Below are 15,866 nucleotides of genomic sequence, written 5' to 3'. Positions count from 1 at the left end.
TCTCGGCTCCCGTTACATTTGCCCGCTCTTCTCTTGCCCGTAGTAGCCATGGCGGCCATGAGTTTATTACAGCGGGCTTCGGTCTCTGCAGTGGCCGCTCTGTCTGGCCGCCGCCTTGACACTAGACTTGTATTCGGGGGCTTCCTCACCCGTGACTTTCCGAAGACTGTCGGTGGGTACTGGCTTTGGGAGAAAGCGCTATCAAGAAACGCGGGAGGAGAGATGGAGGACTCTTCCCGGGTGACCTTGGTGGAATCCGGAGAGAGCTGGGAGAAATTGAGGACTTGGGACTTGAGAGACGGAGCATGGGCTATGTGAGGAGACTGAGGGTTTTCCTGGAGTAATGAAATCGATCGTGTTTAAGTAATTAATTAGAATTTGTGAGACGCTTTGTCATTCACCTATCCTGTTGGTGGTAATTTGCGGATGAAGCTGATGTTAGAAAGGCAAAGAGCTGAGACCCATGTCTCTCAGGCACCAAGATTCTTTGTATGTTCCACCTGCGGTACGTTTTAATCTCACAAGGTGGGAAGTCATGTTGCTGAGGAGCCCGCTGATGCTAAGTAATAATATTGATATATGGACAGGTGGAGAGGCTCAGGGCTAACTCATCTGCTAGGCACAGTGCCTTCATGATACTTCTAGGTGTCCCCGAAAATGTTTTAATTTAAATTTCTTTTAAAATCAGAAGGAAAAGGGCTATAATGTTAATGCATATGTGATGCTGAATCCAGCCTGAATTGTATTCGTTTTATATCAACGGAATCATAAAATAATTATTTTTAATGTCTTCTTAGAGAGGAAGGGACCTATGAAGAAAAAGTTCCTAGGTCTTAGGAAAGTCAGTGCAGTCATAGGAGGATTATTTGGAGCCTCTTGGAGACTGTGGATTGAACTCTAGGGGAATGAATAATCATAATAGCAAAGCATCAAATGCTTTGTATTCAGTCTGCTTTATTCCCTTTTGGATTCTGCAAAGTGAGTACAGTGTTACCCCATTTTACAGATGAGGAAACTGTGACTCAATTATTACAAAAATAATGCACTACTGTATTAAGTGAATAATAATAATGGGAGCTAACATTTATTGAGCACACATTATGTGCTGGGCACCATTCTAAGATATTAAAGGTATTCATTTAATCCTCTTGATCAAAAATATACTGTAAGCGATTTGTCCTATGCAATACAAGTAGATACAGAGGAAGTGAAATTTAAAGCCCAAAAGATTCTTCTCCAACTTAAAAATATCTTTTTCTGTTTACTGCTCTTCTCCCAATTTAATTTGAATTATGTCACTTCACATGATGAGGCATTATACACTGATGCCATGAGGGACTTGCTGGAAAAATGGAAAGGAAAAAAAGTGGCATTGAACAAATTTCCGGCAGGAATTTGAACCTGTTACAAAACTACATGTGCTTACATTCTTTGATAAAATTCCTTTGTAAGCCATTTCTGATTACAAATATCCTCTTCAAATACCCCCTCCCCCCATAGTACTTAATCATGCCTACCTGGAGATAAACTGAGGTAAAATTTCTCCCCTAGATCCCATTTATACACTATTCCCCATTCTTGGAGTTCTGGAAGGATCCTCGCAGGTAATCTACACCCTTTCCACTGGGAGCAGGAAAGGATGTGATAGCTATAGTGAGGTTACTGTGTTTCAGCAGTGTACCTGCTTTCAAAGGTATTTTGCATGTGAAACCTAATCTATCACTGTGGAATGAAAGGTTGTAATCTGTTTTATATTATTGTTTATGTCTGCCTCTAGGAGAACGTAAGATCCAACAGAGGAGAGAACCTTGTCTTTTGTTTCCTCTGGATGTAGACCGCCTAGGTTTAAATCCTACCTCCACAGTTTAGTAACTCTGTGAGCTTGAGTCATCACATCTGGGAAGCTAAGTGGAAGGCACTTAATTGCTCCAAACCTGCATTTCTTCATCGTTAAAAAAGAGGATTTAGAAAGAAAAAAAAGAGGATTTTATTACAAGTGTGCTTATTTTCTGTTGACACGGAAATAAAATAAAACTAATCTCTTTCCCACTGACAAGTATTTATAACCCTGAAATGTGTTTCTGCATAATTTTGCATCTTTCTAGAAATGTCATTTTGAATGAACTTGTCTCTTACCATAAGAACTGTTTTGTTTTGTTTCTAAAAAGAGAGTGATAATTTTAACTTACCTCAAAGGTAGTGGTAAAGAGTGAGTGGGAAAAATCTACAGCACTGGGCATTACCTTCTACCGGGCCCTGTGGTCTCACCTTTCTTAAACATCTAGTACTGTCATGTTATCATCAGTCACTCTCAGTGAAAACCTTTCTCAGAAAATAAGCAGGTAAAAGTATTCTGTTTAATTATTTATTAAATGTCAAACATCAAGGGATTCTAGAAATAAGCTTAAGTTCTCCCCTCAGCTGCAGAGAACTTTTATGTTGAAGGCTGATGTGCATATAATTATGGCTTTAAAACCTGAGAAGAGTATTAAACGAAGTAGTGTGGACTTAATTCAGACATGGATGATGAGGCATGTTAACTGGATTCTAGGGATAGTTTTAACAGGTGCAGTTGATGGAAAAGTAAAGGATGTGTTTTCAGATATATCTGAATATGGGGCTCTTGGGATAGGTAGGTGTTGAGAGAGAAGGTTAAAAAAAGAGAAGCTAGGACCTAATTAGGGGAGGGACTGAATACAAAGCCAAAGTATCTTAACGATTTTGTAGGCACCCGAGAGTATTTTAGCAGAAGAGCAGCATCAGTAGTATGTTTTAGGAAGATGCTTCTGAATATTGGATGGCTTATCAGGCATGTTGATTTCTTAAGCCACTGAGGTGAAAAGGTCTTGGAGAGAAATGGAAAGTCTGAATTTTAGAATCAAGAGGCCTTGACAACTGATGAATGAGGCACAGGAAGATGACTGAGATTTTTTAGCCTGGGTAATTGAGTTGGTGGTGCCATTAACTGGGAATAGTCTGAGAATGAGGGAAAGAAAATGACCAATTTTGGGTGTTGTCTTGGAGACACAAAAAAATCTGATATTATCTTATTTGATCCTCACAAGTATCACAATTGTCCAAAGCATAACTTTCCTGAAGTTATTTGCATTAAAAAAAAATTGGTTAGTGAAACCTTAGTTCCACGTAATTACTGAGTACCTTAATTGAGACATTCCAGGCTGCAGAGAGTGGAGGAAAATGCCTATTTTTGTGGCAGAAGGATTGAGTTCCAGAAATCCTGGCAGTCACCTGGTTGTAAGGAATGTTCACTCTAATAATTTTAGATTGTAAGCAGATGGCCCTACTACAACAACAAATCATGAAGGCTCAGAATATTTGAAAAGAGTTTAGTGCTGTAAAATATCCTTTAGAACAGTTAATAGTATAACAGTTACCTAACACATTTAATGGCATGAATAATTGTTGTTTAACAGTAGGGTAATTATATGTAAAGAAAGCAAGAAGTTCACATTACTAACTGTTTAATATTGCTAGAATGCAGCCAGCTCAAGCTTTCTTCCATAGTTTTTTTTGTTTGTTACACTTTCCACATCTACTAATACTGTCATTTGTAATCAGTTGTCCCTGAAACCCCACATAGAGTGTAATCCTTACGTGTTTCTCTGTGTGTGTGTGTCTGTCTGTCTGTCTGTCCGTCTGATTGAAAGGGAAAGTTGGGAGTATACTGTCTCTTCTGAGAAGATTTACTTTCAGGGACTAAAGAAAGATCCCCTACCAACATTAAATTTACTTAAGAAATGTAAATTCAACAATATTTATGGAGTTCCTACCATGTGGCAGACACTAAAGTGCACTGGAGATACACTACTGAATGATTCAGCTTAGTGCTTATTGTTCTAGAGGAAATAACCAAATGATATTAAGGAGAATAAGTGGGAGACCAGCTGTGGGTATAGGGTAGTCAGAGAAAACTTCTTTGAGGAGGTAACATTTGATCTTACCTCTGAAGGATGGGGTGAGGAGCTAGCCATTCAAAGAGCCTGAGGAAAAGCTTCCAAGCAAAGAGGAAGGTTAAGTGCAAAGACCTGAAAGCAGGAAAGAGTTCTTGGTGTTGGAAGGAAACCATTGAGATTGATCAGTAGGAAAGGGTACGTCTTTTTATTCTAAGAGAGGCCATCTATTCAGATTCTTTGACGGAAAGGACCTTAGAAATCTTATAGGCCACCCCCTGTAGTATGCTAATCCTTGTTACATTCCATTAGTGATACTCGAATAACTCCATAATGGGGACTGGGGAGGCAGTCCAATTTTATTTTCAACCACTAAAATTGTTAGAAACTTCTTCCTTGTATTAAGCCAAAAATTACTCTTTCGCACATTGATCCTAGTTCTTCCTTTCAGGTCAGCGCAGAATAGTGTAAGCCTTTGTCATTGGACAGCCTTCAGCTATGTAAAGGCACTTCTCTGGTCTCTATCCTGACTTCTTTTTTGTAGGCCAGTCAGCTTCAGTTCTTTCAGTTTCAGTAGGTCAATTTCTAGGTTGTTTGCCGTCCTGGTTGCTTAACTTAGGACGTGCTCCAGATTGTCCCTCTAAAACAGTGTACTCTGGGATGGACACACTTCCACAGGTCTGGTAAGACATGGAGGTGGAGGGCTCCTTCTGTTTTGACCCTGTATTTCTGGTACATCAGATTAAGATTGGATTACCTTTGGGACTTTTTGGTAACCACATCCACATGACACTAATGACTTTTTCTTTTTTTGTTTTTGGCCACGCCATGCAGCTTGCGGGATCTCAATTCCCCAACCAGAGATTGAACCTGGGCCATGGCAGTGAAAGCCCAGAATCCTAACCATTAGGCCACCAGGGAACTCCCACCAGTGACTTTTCTTAAGTTTGTGAGCCACTAAACTTCTGGAGTGTTCAAGTAGGACTTTCCACTTACTATACTTAATCCTTTTAGATTCAGCCTTTTGTAAGTGTGTAGGAGGACTTTTGGGGGGGATCCTATTTCATCATTAGTGTAGTAGCCACTCTTGTAGCAGTAGCTCTGTATCATCAGGAATACCATCTCCACCACATTCAGGCCATTCATAGAAATTGTGAGAGAGCCCTTTGGCAGGTTACTGCATTAAGTAATCAGCACCTTTTGGGTATAATCAATCAACCAATTACCCATTACAGATTTCTTCTAACTTGCTACTTCTCTCAGTTTATAATGTGCCTTCCTCATACCTCCCCAACTCCACCAGCCTGTCTAAAGAGGGGCTTTACTTCTGAGCCTTTTCTTTTCTGACACTACATCCTGTTTCTTTCCTTTGTTGTCCTTATAGACAACAAAGACAACAAAGATTGTTGTCTTTTACAATATAGATTTGTAATTATCTATTTTTTCCTCCCAGCAGAATCTAAATCCCTCTTATACTATAGACCTAGCATAAGACCTGTACATAGTAGGCACTTAAATATTTATTGAATTAACGAGTGGTTTGTACTGTTATCCAGCCCATTTTTTTCATCTAGTCCACAGAAATTTCTATTGTACCTTTCAAATGATTTGCAGAAATACATACTTACCTTGTCAAATTCTCTTATTTTAGAAGTCTTAGTAGATGATTTATACTTAGTAAACTTGTGCCAGCTTCTAATTCTCTTGTGAATTAACCTTCTAAATTCATTGCAAGCTGCTGCAGGTGGTATCAAAATTTAAGACAGTTCCTGCCTTCAAGACTCTTATATTTCAGTGGGGGCAGTGAAAGCAAGTTTACACATCAGTAGAATATACAGCAGTTCAGAGGTAGGAGAGCTCTCATCTGGTTGGGAAGCATGTTGGTTTCTTGGAGGATGAGATGTCACCTGGGCCTAAAGAATAGATTTCAGGAGAGGGGAGGTCATTCTTGACATGTAAGCTTGAACAAAGGATACAAATCTTTCTGACATCTATTATGATTAAAATTCCTTTAATGGGAAATTAGTTTTTTATTCAGCAATGACTCATGGGAAATTCCCTTGAATGCGGTTACAGAGCAGAAGCATAGTGACCCTCAGTTACTCAGTAATGTTAGAGCCTTTCCTGCTTTTAGCAGAAAGGGCTTAGAGTGGCCATAGTGATCCTTCCAGACTTCCAAGAAAGGGAAATCGCATAGAAAGCAGATCCAAGAGTGAGAGTTTTGCCTCAGTTTATCTTCAGCAAGGCTTGATTAAATACCGTCTGGGAGAGGATTTGAAGAGAAGGATATTTACAATAAGAAATGGCTTACGCATTTGCAACAACATGGATGGACCTAGAGATTATCATACTAAGTGAAGTAAGTCATACAGAGAAACACAAATATTATATATCACTTATATGTGGAATCTAAAATATGATAGAAAGGAACTTTTGCAAAAGAGAAACAGACTCATAGGCATAGAAAACAAACTTATGGTTACCAAAAGGGAAAGCAAGGGGAGGGGGATAAATTAGGAGTTTGGGATTAGCAGATACAAACTCTCTATATAAAATAAACAACAAGGTCCTACTGTATAGCGAAGGGAACTATATTAAGTATCTTGTAATAAACTATGATGGAGAATAATATGAAAAGGAATATATATATTTATAACTGAATCACTTTGCTGTACACCAGAAACAAACACAACATTGTAAATTATTTTTTACAAAAATTTTTGGTAAAATTTTTTGTAAAATTTTTGTAAAATTTATAATTATGTAATATAATAATTATTAAATTATTATATCAACTAAAAAAAAGAAGAAATGGCTTATAAAGGGATTTTATCAAGACATATTAGAGTGTATTCTTTTGAACAAGTTCAAATTCCTGCTAGAGAGATATTGAAAAAATATCTTTCCATTTATTTTGCATCAAGTCCCTAATGTATATTGCCTCATCATATGACGCAATTTAAATTAATTTCTTTTGCAGCATTAGCAGATATTTATTGCAGAGGTAAACAAAGGTATGTAGCCCACCAAGAGTATCTGATCTCCCTGCCTGCTACTGAAACAAATTCAAATAATCATTTAGATATTTCTTCAATAAATATCAATATCTTGAATATTGATGAATAAAAATGATGAAAATATTGATGAATATGTTGAATAAAAATGAGGAGAGCTGTAGTTTAGAACAGTACATCAATCTCTGTTTAAAGATATCCTAGTATTCCCTGCCTTTAGTACTCAAATAAAGAAGCATGTATTTTTTTATCTTAATCGTATATATATATGTATATATATTTTTTGGAAGGGATATTTTATTTTAATTCATATTAAACATTTATGCATGTACGTTTTCGTATAGTCTGACTTTTATCTCAAAATATAACAGTATATCCTTATAAACCTTGTATATAACAGGGTTATTTAATATTTCCAGCTCCTGTGCGACACAGTGGAGACCATGGGAAAAGACTGTTTATCATCAAGCCTTCTGGATTCTATGACAGACGTTTTTTGAAATTAATGGTGAGTTAAAACTTGTTGAACTAAACTCTTTACATATAAATAGGAAATTTTTTTCCTATTTAGAAAACATCTTTCATTTTATAAAATATTTTTTTTTGTAAATTCATATTCCTTTTCTCAGAAAAATGTTGAGATTGAGTAGTAAGGTCTGGTTTGTTACTGAATTTATTTTTTTTATTTTTTGCGGTACGCGGGCCTCTCACTGTTGTGGCCTCTCCCATTGTGGAGCACAGGCTCCGGACATGCAGGCTTAGCGGCCGTGGCTCATGGGCCTAGCTGCTCCACGGCATGCGGGATCCTCCCGGACTGGGGCACGAACCTGCGTCCCCTGCATCGCAGGCGGACTCTCAACCACTGCACCACCAGGGAAGCCCCCTGAATTTATTTTTAAATTAGTGAACCTTTCCTTCTTCAAAAAGAGAATTCATGCATATTGGAGGTAAAAATTGAAACATTCCTTTCTTCTCAAGATTATGGTGTTTTGAAATCATCTGTGTTCCCTGACCAAAAGAACAATCTATAAATTATAAAACTGAAAATGGATTCATTTGGGGATAATTATTTATATTACTAATATATTCTTTAAATTAACAAAGAACTCATTGAAGGACTTCTTTAAATATGTAACTCCATTATTTTGGGATATGATTTTTTATTTCTTTGTTGTTTAGGAACTTTGATTTCAGAGAGTGAAACAGGGCATTGACTGCATGTTTGTATCTCAAGTCTCTGTAAAGAAAAGTAGAGACTTAGAAGGTGGAAGACTGGACTCTGCCACTGTTCCTAAAGTTGTGACCCATTGGCTGCCCTCTAGACCTTCCCTTGCCTGTCCATTGTGCTTAATGCCCTCTCCATCTCCATGGTTGAGCTCCTACTTTTCTTGTGATGACCAACTCAAACTCCAGAAATCACCCTCATCTTCTTACACTTTTATTCTTAATATAAAAATTTCTTTTATGACATTGCTTTAACCAAAAATGAAAAATCACTTAAATATATATTGTATTATACAATTAGTCTTTGCTTTCTTCTTTCATTTTTGACACTAAATATAGGCATCTAAAAGAGCAAAAGAAAATTACAGAAATAAATAATTTTATACAGCATCTCCAATTTGGCAAGTTTATGTTATAAAAAATATAAGGAAATCATGTAATGAGGACAGTTTGAGTGTGAGGAAAGGAGTTAGGAAATGGTTATGTGAAAACTTTTTTTTTTTTTTTAATCTTAACAGAAATTCTACCTTTTGTTGACTGGGATTCCAGTAGCAATTGGCATAACTCTGGTGAATGTATTCATTGGTAAGTATCTCCCCCACCAACTAAATTAGTAAATTTTTAAAACCTGTGTACATTAATATAAAAAAGGAATTATGGATATTATAAGGGAAAGTTCTTCAAATAATAAAATAAACATAAACATGAGAATTTATTTTAAAATAACCAAATCTTAATCTGCAATAGCACACAGTGGTTCTTTTTTTAACTTTTTGTTTTCTCCAAAAACCTTTAAGGTCACTGACTCTATAGGCCACATAAAAGGCCTGCCTTCTTCCTCTTTCTCATTTCCCAAAACCAGCTTTGAGAAGTCTGAATAAGGAAAATAGAAAGAGATAGAGGTGGAAAAGAGGCTGAGGGATGGAAGAACTTTTTTTATCCATCCTGGAACATATAAAGTTATAATCTTCCAAAAAAGAATAGATTTGTGAATGATAGTAACTATTAGGTCTCCTGGGAAATTCTGCTCACAGTACTTCTAACATCTTGAATCCTAAATATTTTGTCTATTTAAGGAAAACCAGAGTAATAGTATGTCTTTTATTATATCTTCTTACACTATATAAAAACAAAACGAGAACCCTCATATAATGCCTATATACAATGCATTACACATAGAAGACATCTAAAAAATATCTAATGAATGATTTTCCACCAGCTTGAAGTGAATTTAAAATATTAGATATCTTCATTGCTACAAAACAAAATGTTCTTTAAAATCACAAGAGGTTGGTTTCTTACTTAAATAGTGAAGAATTAACATTATAAACTCCTGATACTAAAGTTGAATATCACTGTTTTCTCTTATTAGGTGAAGCTGAGTTAGCAGAAATTCCAGAAGGCTATACCCCAGAGCACTGGGAATATTTCAAGGTTGGTATAGGTCACTGAAAGTTATTTTCAGTTAGATGTCTTGTCAATGTACTGGTTAATATCTTAATTTAGCAATTGTGGTATAGTTTTGTATTCAATTTTTTATAACAAGTAAATGATACATTTTGCGCTCACTTTTTATAAGTAACTTTTGGTAATTTTCTGCATTGTTTTATTACCTTAAGCTTTATGATTTTTTAAAGACTGACTCTGCACTGTGTTCTCAACCTAGAGAGTAACAGTCAGAATTTATCCTACGTTCTATGCCATAGGGAAAACTGTACTGATACTAATGCTAGCTGTCATTTATTGAACACCCACTGTGTAGCAGGCACTATGATAAGTGTTTTGAAAATACTATCTCATTCCATGTAAATGGTACTATTATTATTTCTGCTTTAGAGATGAGGAAGCTGATGCTTAAAAGAGGTTAAATGCTCTGTCTAAGGGATAGGGTCAGTATTTGAACCCAGGCAGTCTTGACTCCAGAGCCTGCACTGTTAATTAGTCATTTTACCATACTGTCATGGCTACTAAAACCCAAAATTAATTCTGTTACTTGTCTTTGCAAGTGTTTTAGTGAGATGGCCTTGATTACAGTATATCTTATCATGTTTTATTATCGGAATGAATTATATTTTAGAAAAGAAATACTTCATTATTAAATCTTAAGGTAAGCCATATAATTAGTTTATCTTGGCTGACTGGTGGAAAGAGCGCCATTTTGAGATCACCAGACCCCGGGTTTGGCTCCAAAATCTGCCAGTTAAGATACTTATAGTGTAGTATAATAGGAAAGAGCACAGGTTTTAGAGTCAGACAGACCTGGCCTGAGTGCAGATGCTGCAACCTAGTAACTGTACAACCTTGTGAAATTTGCTCATCTATAAATGAGGACAAAGGTAGTATCTACCGAACAAATTAAAATTATTTTAAAAATATATAAAGTGGTTGATACATAAAAGTGTTATTGATTTACCTGAGATGGTCATTTTAGGAGAATAGTAAACTGGAAAAGCAAAGTACTTTTCAGACACTAATTTTAAACACATTTTCTCTTGTAGCATCCTATATCAAGATGGATTGCCCGAACTTTCTTTGATAGTCCTGAAAAGAATTATGAAAGAACAATGGCTGTCCTTCAAGTTGAAGCTGAAAAAGCTGAATTACGGTAAAAAAAAAAAAAAAAAGGGCAGGGGTTGGAGTGCAGGGAAGAAAATCCTTTCGTACAGTTGCAAACCACAGGAAGAAATTTAATAAAACTATTTCAACAGTGTAGGATGCTCTTTGTAAAAGGGTGAAGATGGAGAGAGAATTAGCCTGTTTAGAGAGGAGATTATGAGTTGGAGACTAGAAGGCTATTAGGAGATAATATCTGTCAGATTAAAAAGAATTCTTTTTTGAAATGTCCTGACTCTTTTAAGTGCAAGGTAGCCCTCTCCTTCCCCTCCCCCACCCAATTTCCTTTCTTCTTACACCCTGTGTCATCCTTAGAGGTGACTACTATTTAATGATCTCTTATATTTTATGCATTAAAAATATATTTTTTATATATCATTTACAAAATATATTAACACAAATGGAATCCTGTTATCAGCACTGTTCTGCACCTTGTCTTCCTTTCATGTAAATATACAGTCATTCCTTGGTAACTGAGGAGGATTGTTCCAGGTCCTCCAGTAGATACCAGTCTGAGGATGCTCAAGTCCCTATATAAAATGGCATAGAACAGTTGGCCCTCCAAAGATAGATAGGGCCAACTGTATCTTGATCTTTCGGTAATAGCATATACTCTATTCTTTTTAATGGCTGCACTGGATGGATGTGCCTTAATTTTTTTAACCGGTGGGGGACCTATTGTTGGTACTTAGGCTTTTTCCAAGTTTTTTGATAATTATACATTGTGCTGTGGTGAATATCCTCATATATTTTTGCATATTTATTCAGTGTATCTGGAATATAAATTCCTAGCAGTGGCACTGATAAACCAAATGTTATGCTTTAAATTTTAGATAGCTTTTGTCAAACTCTTCTTTAAAAAGTTGTACCAGTGGTCTTTTCTGTCACCAATACAGGATAATTCTGTTTCTCCATACCTTTCCAAGTAAAGGAATTTATCAAACCTAAACATTTTTGCTGATAAGACAGTTGAAAAATGTTATCTCATCATTTCAATTTTGTATTTTTTGGCAAAGTTGAGTATTTTTTCGTATATCTATTGGTTGTTTATATTTCTTTTTCATAAATTGCCCATTTTCTATTAATTTGTGCATTGATTAAAATAGCCCCTTTTGTTTTTGTTGCAGATATGTTTTCCTAGCTTGTCATTTGTCTTCTGACAGTGTAGAATTTTTTTGCAACTTAATGTTTTTATGTTTCAGATAACAAAAATGCAGTAGTAGCTAATATGTTTTTGAACACTTACTGTGTACTGATGCTTTAATTGCTTTTAATATATTTACTCATTTAATGATTGTCAAGCTTGTCAGTCTTTTCTTTTAGCTTCTGGAATTTTGTGTCATATATAGGTCTCTGATAATAATAAAATAAGTAAATACACAAGTCCAAAATTTTTTTTTTTTTTTTTTTGCTGTACGCGGGCCTCTCACTGCTGTGGCCTCTCCCGTTGCGGAGCACAGGCTCCGGACGCGCAGGCTCAGGGGCCACGGCTCACGGGCCCAGCCACTCGGTGGCATGTGGGATCTTCCCGGACTGGGGCACGAACCCGTGTCCCCTGCATCGGCAGGTGGACTCTCAACCACTGCGTCACCAGGGAAGCCCCAAAATTACTTTTTAATGTTCACTCATATTTTCTTTTTCTACTTTTAAATATGATCTTTTCTGAGATTTATTTTGGTGTTTGGAATGAGGTTTACATACAATCAAAAGTACCCATTAAGTTCAGTGGGTTTTGACAAAATATATAACTGTAACCACCACTATCGAGGTCATTATGATCACCTAGTGAGTTTCTTTCCTGTCCCTTCAGTCAATCCCCATCCCTTACTCTTGGCCCCAAGCTACCATTGATCTGCTTTCTGTTCATTCTGCTCTAATTTTGTAGTTTACAAAAATTGCTATGATATTGAAAACTATTTAAATGATTAAATGAACATATAATTGGCTTGTTTTTTAGATATGTAATTACATGTATGTGTAGTTACCATATAGAACTGTCATTAAGTATTTAAGAGCATGGAATAGCATTATGCCTCATACTTAGTTAGCTTTGGACATTTTTGAACTTCAGACATATACCTTTGTTAAAACATCAGATTACAAAATTTCTTAGACATATAACAATCCCAAACAATTTCAAAACAAAACAAAGTAAAACTAAAAACAAAAACAGGGGACTCCTCTGGTGGTCCAGTGGGTCGGACTCCGCGCTACAAATGCAGGGGGCCTGGGTTCGGTCCCAGGTCGGGGAACTAGATCCTGCACGCGTGCCGCAACTGAGAGTCCGCATGCCGCAACTAAAAGGATCTCACACACTGCAATGAAGATCCCGTGTGCTGCAACTAAGACCTGGAGCAGCCTAAATAAATAAATAAATAAATATTTTTTAAAAAACTAAAACAGGACCCTGACTTTTACTCCTAAAAGAAAGATGCAAGTGTGAGAATGGAATGGGGAGTACCTACACATTTTTAAAAATATATATTTAGGTATTTGGAAAACTGAAGCTTAAAGGAAAGGTATAAAATAGAAAGGGACTGTCTTACGTAATTGATTCCCCCAGAGATAATTTATTTTTGGTCCTCCAGAATTTTTAATACTCTGTACATGTGTACATATACATAGCACAAATGACTTTCTCTGCTTTTTAATGAAATGGGAAGATGCCACACAGACTCATTTTATACCTTCCTTTTTCAACCTAATGATATATCTGTCCTCTCCTTCTATGTTACTATATATAGATTTCCCTCATTCTTTTTAACAGGTGCATAGGTTGTCCATTATATGGGTGAACAATAATTTATTTAACCAGTCCCCTGTGATGAATATTTTAATTACTTGCATTTTAGATTATTATAAAGAGTAGAAAAGAAAAAGGTTGATATTTAATCCTAAAAAAAAAGATAAATGTATTCTCTTATATACACTATCACAAAGGTATATTATCTGTCATAGATAGGGTTGGTAAACTGGTTAAGGTTAATAAAGTGAATAATTTAACTGTGACAGATTTCCAGTCATAAAAAGTTAGTATGTAGTCTATAAAAATGGAAAGTAAAAGGCTTGATGGAGAAGGGATTATTCCAGGAATGCGTGGTAGTTTTGTGCAAAGGCTTGGCTGTGGAAGAAGGAAAGTATCTTTCTAAAATAGAGATTATTCAGTTTGTGAAGAAGGATGAGGACAAATAAGTAGATCTTAGAGTCAGAGAATGTTTTTCTTAATCCTGGTTTTTCTTTTTTCTTTTCTTTACAAATATGGATTGTCCAATGTTGACCAGGCTCAGTGTGATGCTGGTGGCTGGTGAATAAGTTACCGTCTCTTCTTTTCAAGAAGTTTTCTGTCCTAATGGTGATCGGCAGCCAGTATAGACAGGGGATGTGAGCTCCTCCAGGAAGGCTTGTTCCCTTTTAATTTCTAGCACTTGGCACAGTATGTGGTCATAATAGTAGGCGTTCTGTAAATGACTCTCCTAACATTTAAAAGGCGAGAAGACAGGAAATGCATTATCACTATTCAAGTGAAAGTGATCTGCCCAGACAAAGAGCAGGGACAGGAGGAGAGAATTGATTACCAATTCAAGTGACGCTTGGGTGATTAAAAACAATATTCATTGGCTAACTACATAAGCAAGATAATAAAAGCCAAAATAAGTCCCAAATTTTACTTATAGGTACATATCAGATATATGCATACATATGGATCTGTGGAGGGACATTATATTTTACATAAAAGCAAGACTCTCAAGTTGTTGTTCTTTATGGAGATAATTCATTAACTTTATAATTGGAAATGCTGTAGTCACAACATCACCATTCTGTTTGTTACAGGTTAAAGGAGCTGGAAGTACGAAGTCTAATGCGTGCAAGAGGCGATGGTCCCTGGTATCAGTATCTGACCATTGATAAGACACTTATTGATCATTCTCCAAAAGCAACTCCTGACAACTAATCTTTTATTTCTCTAAATACAAAGTATATTCTCTTTAGGCAATACTAAATTACTAGATATATTCTGTATTTTTTCTGTGTGATGAATAAAAGATCCTATTCGTTGCTCCATTTCTCAACATTGGTTCAGATTAAGGCTTTTTTGTGTGTGATTTCATTTTTTTTTTTCCAGCTTTATTGAGGTGTCATTCACAAAGTTGTAAGATATTTAAAGTGTACATCATGATGATTTGATACACATATATATTGTGAAAGGCAGATTAAGGCTTTTGGTTTGGGGCTTTCAGCTTCCTCTTTTAAGAATGTTTAAGTATAATAAAAAAAACTCAAAGAAATAGGAATTTGTGAACTCCTAAAGGTGTAGCTTTGAAAGATTAATGTTGTATTTGTCTGATAAATGGAAGTTAGAGAAGTCTGTGTTAAATATCAGGAAATATGTAGTTTATATACATGTGAGTATTGTAGATATGTGGATTATTCAAGGGCAACTCAGAATTTTAAATTATATAAATATTGAACCAATTATATAAAACATTAACACCTTAATAAACAATTTTTCAGTGAAGATATCTCAAAGTTCAATGTTTTCATGTTTTTAGCCATAAATCGTTCTTTTAAAATGTATATACACACACATGTTCATTTTTCTTAGATGCAATATCTCAGATTCCTTAGAGTCCTTTTTTGTAAACACTGGAGAAGTTCCACAAGGTAAAATGATTACTGTAAAGATTATGAAATGAGTAAGAGTTAAAATAATGACTGTCATTTATTAAGCATTTACTCTCTGCTGAGCACTATGCTGAATAACTGCATTTATTCACATTATTTTCAAAATGACCCTATGAGGTCATTTTCTGCATTTTACAGATGAGAAATTGAGGCTAAGAAATTTTAAACACATGCTCAATATTTACAAAAATAAACATTTATGCTTCAACTTCCAAAATAACCTTTGCGCTTCAAAAATTCATTATTCTCAGCGAATACCTTTTGAATGCCCTTGTGCCTTAAGGGCCCTAAACGCCCTTTACAATCCAGCCAACATCCTTTGGGGTGATGGCATTTTCTTATTTCCCCAGAAGAGGGCTGTCTCGCCCAGCTGCTTCCAGATTTTGTTTTGAGGATTCCCTATGCAATTACCACCTCATAA

At 35.9% G+C, this 15,866-nt stretch overlaps 1 protein-coding gene across 2 annotated transcripts; it reads left to right on the top strand.

Annotated features, from left to right (window-relative positions):
- Window positions 1-48: 48 nt before the first annotated feature.
- NDUFB5 (NADH:ubiquinone oxidoreductase subunit B5) lies at window positions 49-15,273 on the top strand (the record flags this gene model as incomplete). 2 transcript variants are annotated; one of them, XM_082839934.1, is made up of 6 exons in its annotated part: window positions 49-172; window positions 7,345-7,433; window positions 8,668-8,734; window positions 9,522-9,583; window positions 10,648-10,754; window positions 14,594-15,273. In XM_082839934.1, the coding sequence occupies 6 exons, from the start codon at window positions 49-51 to the stop codon at window positions 14,712-14,714; spliced, it is 570 nt and encodes a 189-aa protein (XP_082696060.1). In that variant the 3' UTR covers window positions 14,715-15,273. The 2 variants fall into 2 exon arrangements, with proteins under 2 accessions (XP_082696060.1, XP_082696061.1); XM_082839935.1 differs by lacking the exon at window positions 10,648-10,754.
- Between the last annotated feature and the right edge of the window lie 593 nt (window positions 15,274-15,866).

This window comes from Leucopleurus acutus, assembly GCF_964270905.1.
Source record: "Leucopleurus acutus genome assembly, chromosome: 5".
NCBI classification, from domain to species: domain Eukaryota; kingdom Metazoa; phylum Chordata; class Mammalia; order Artiodactyla; family Delphinidae; genus Leucopleurus; species Leucopleurus acutus.
The sequence above is the reverse complement of the archived record's forward strand: the minus strand, read 5'-3'. Positions and strand labels throughout refer to the sequence as shown.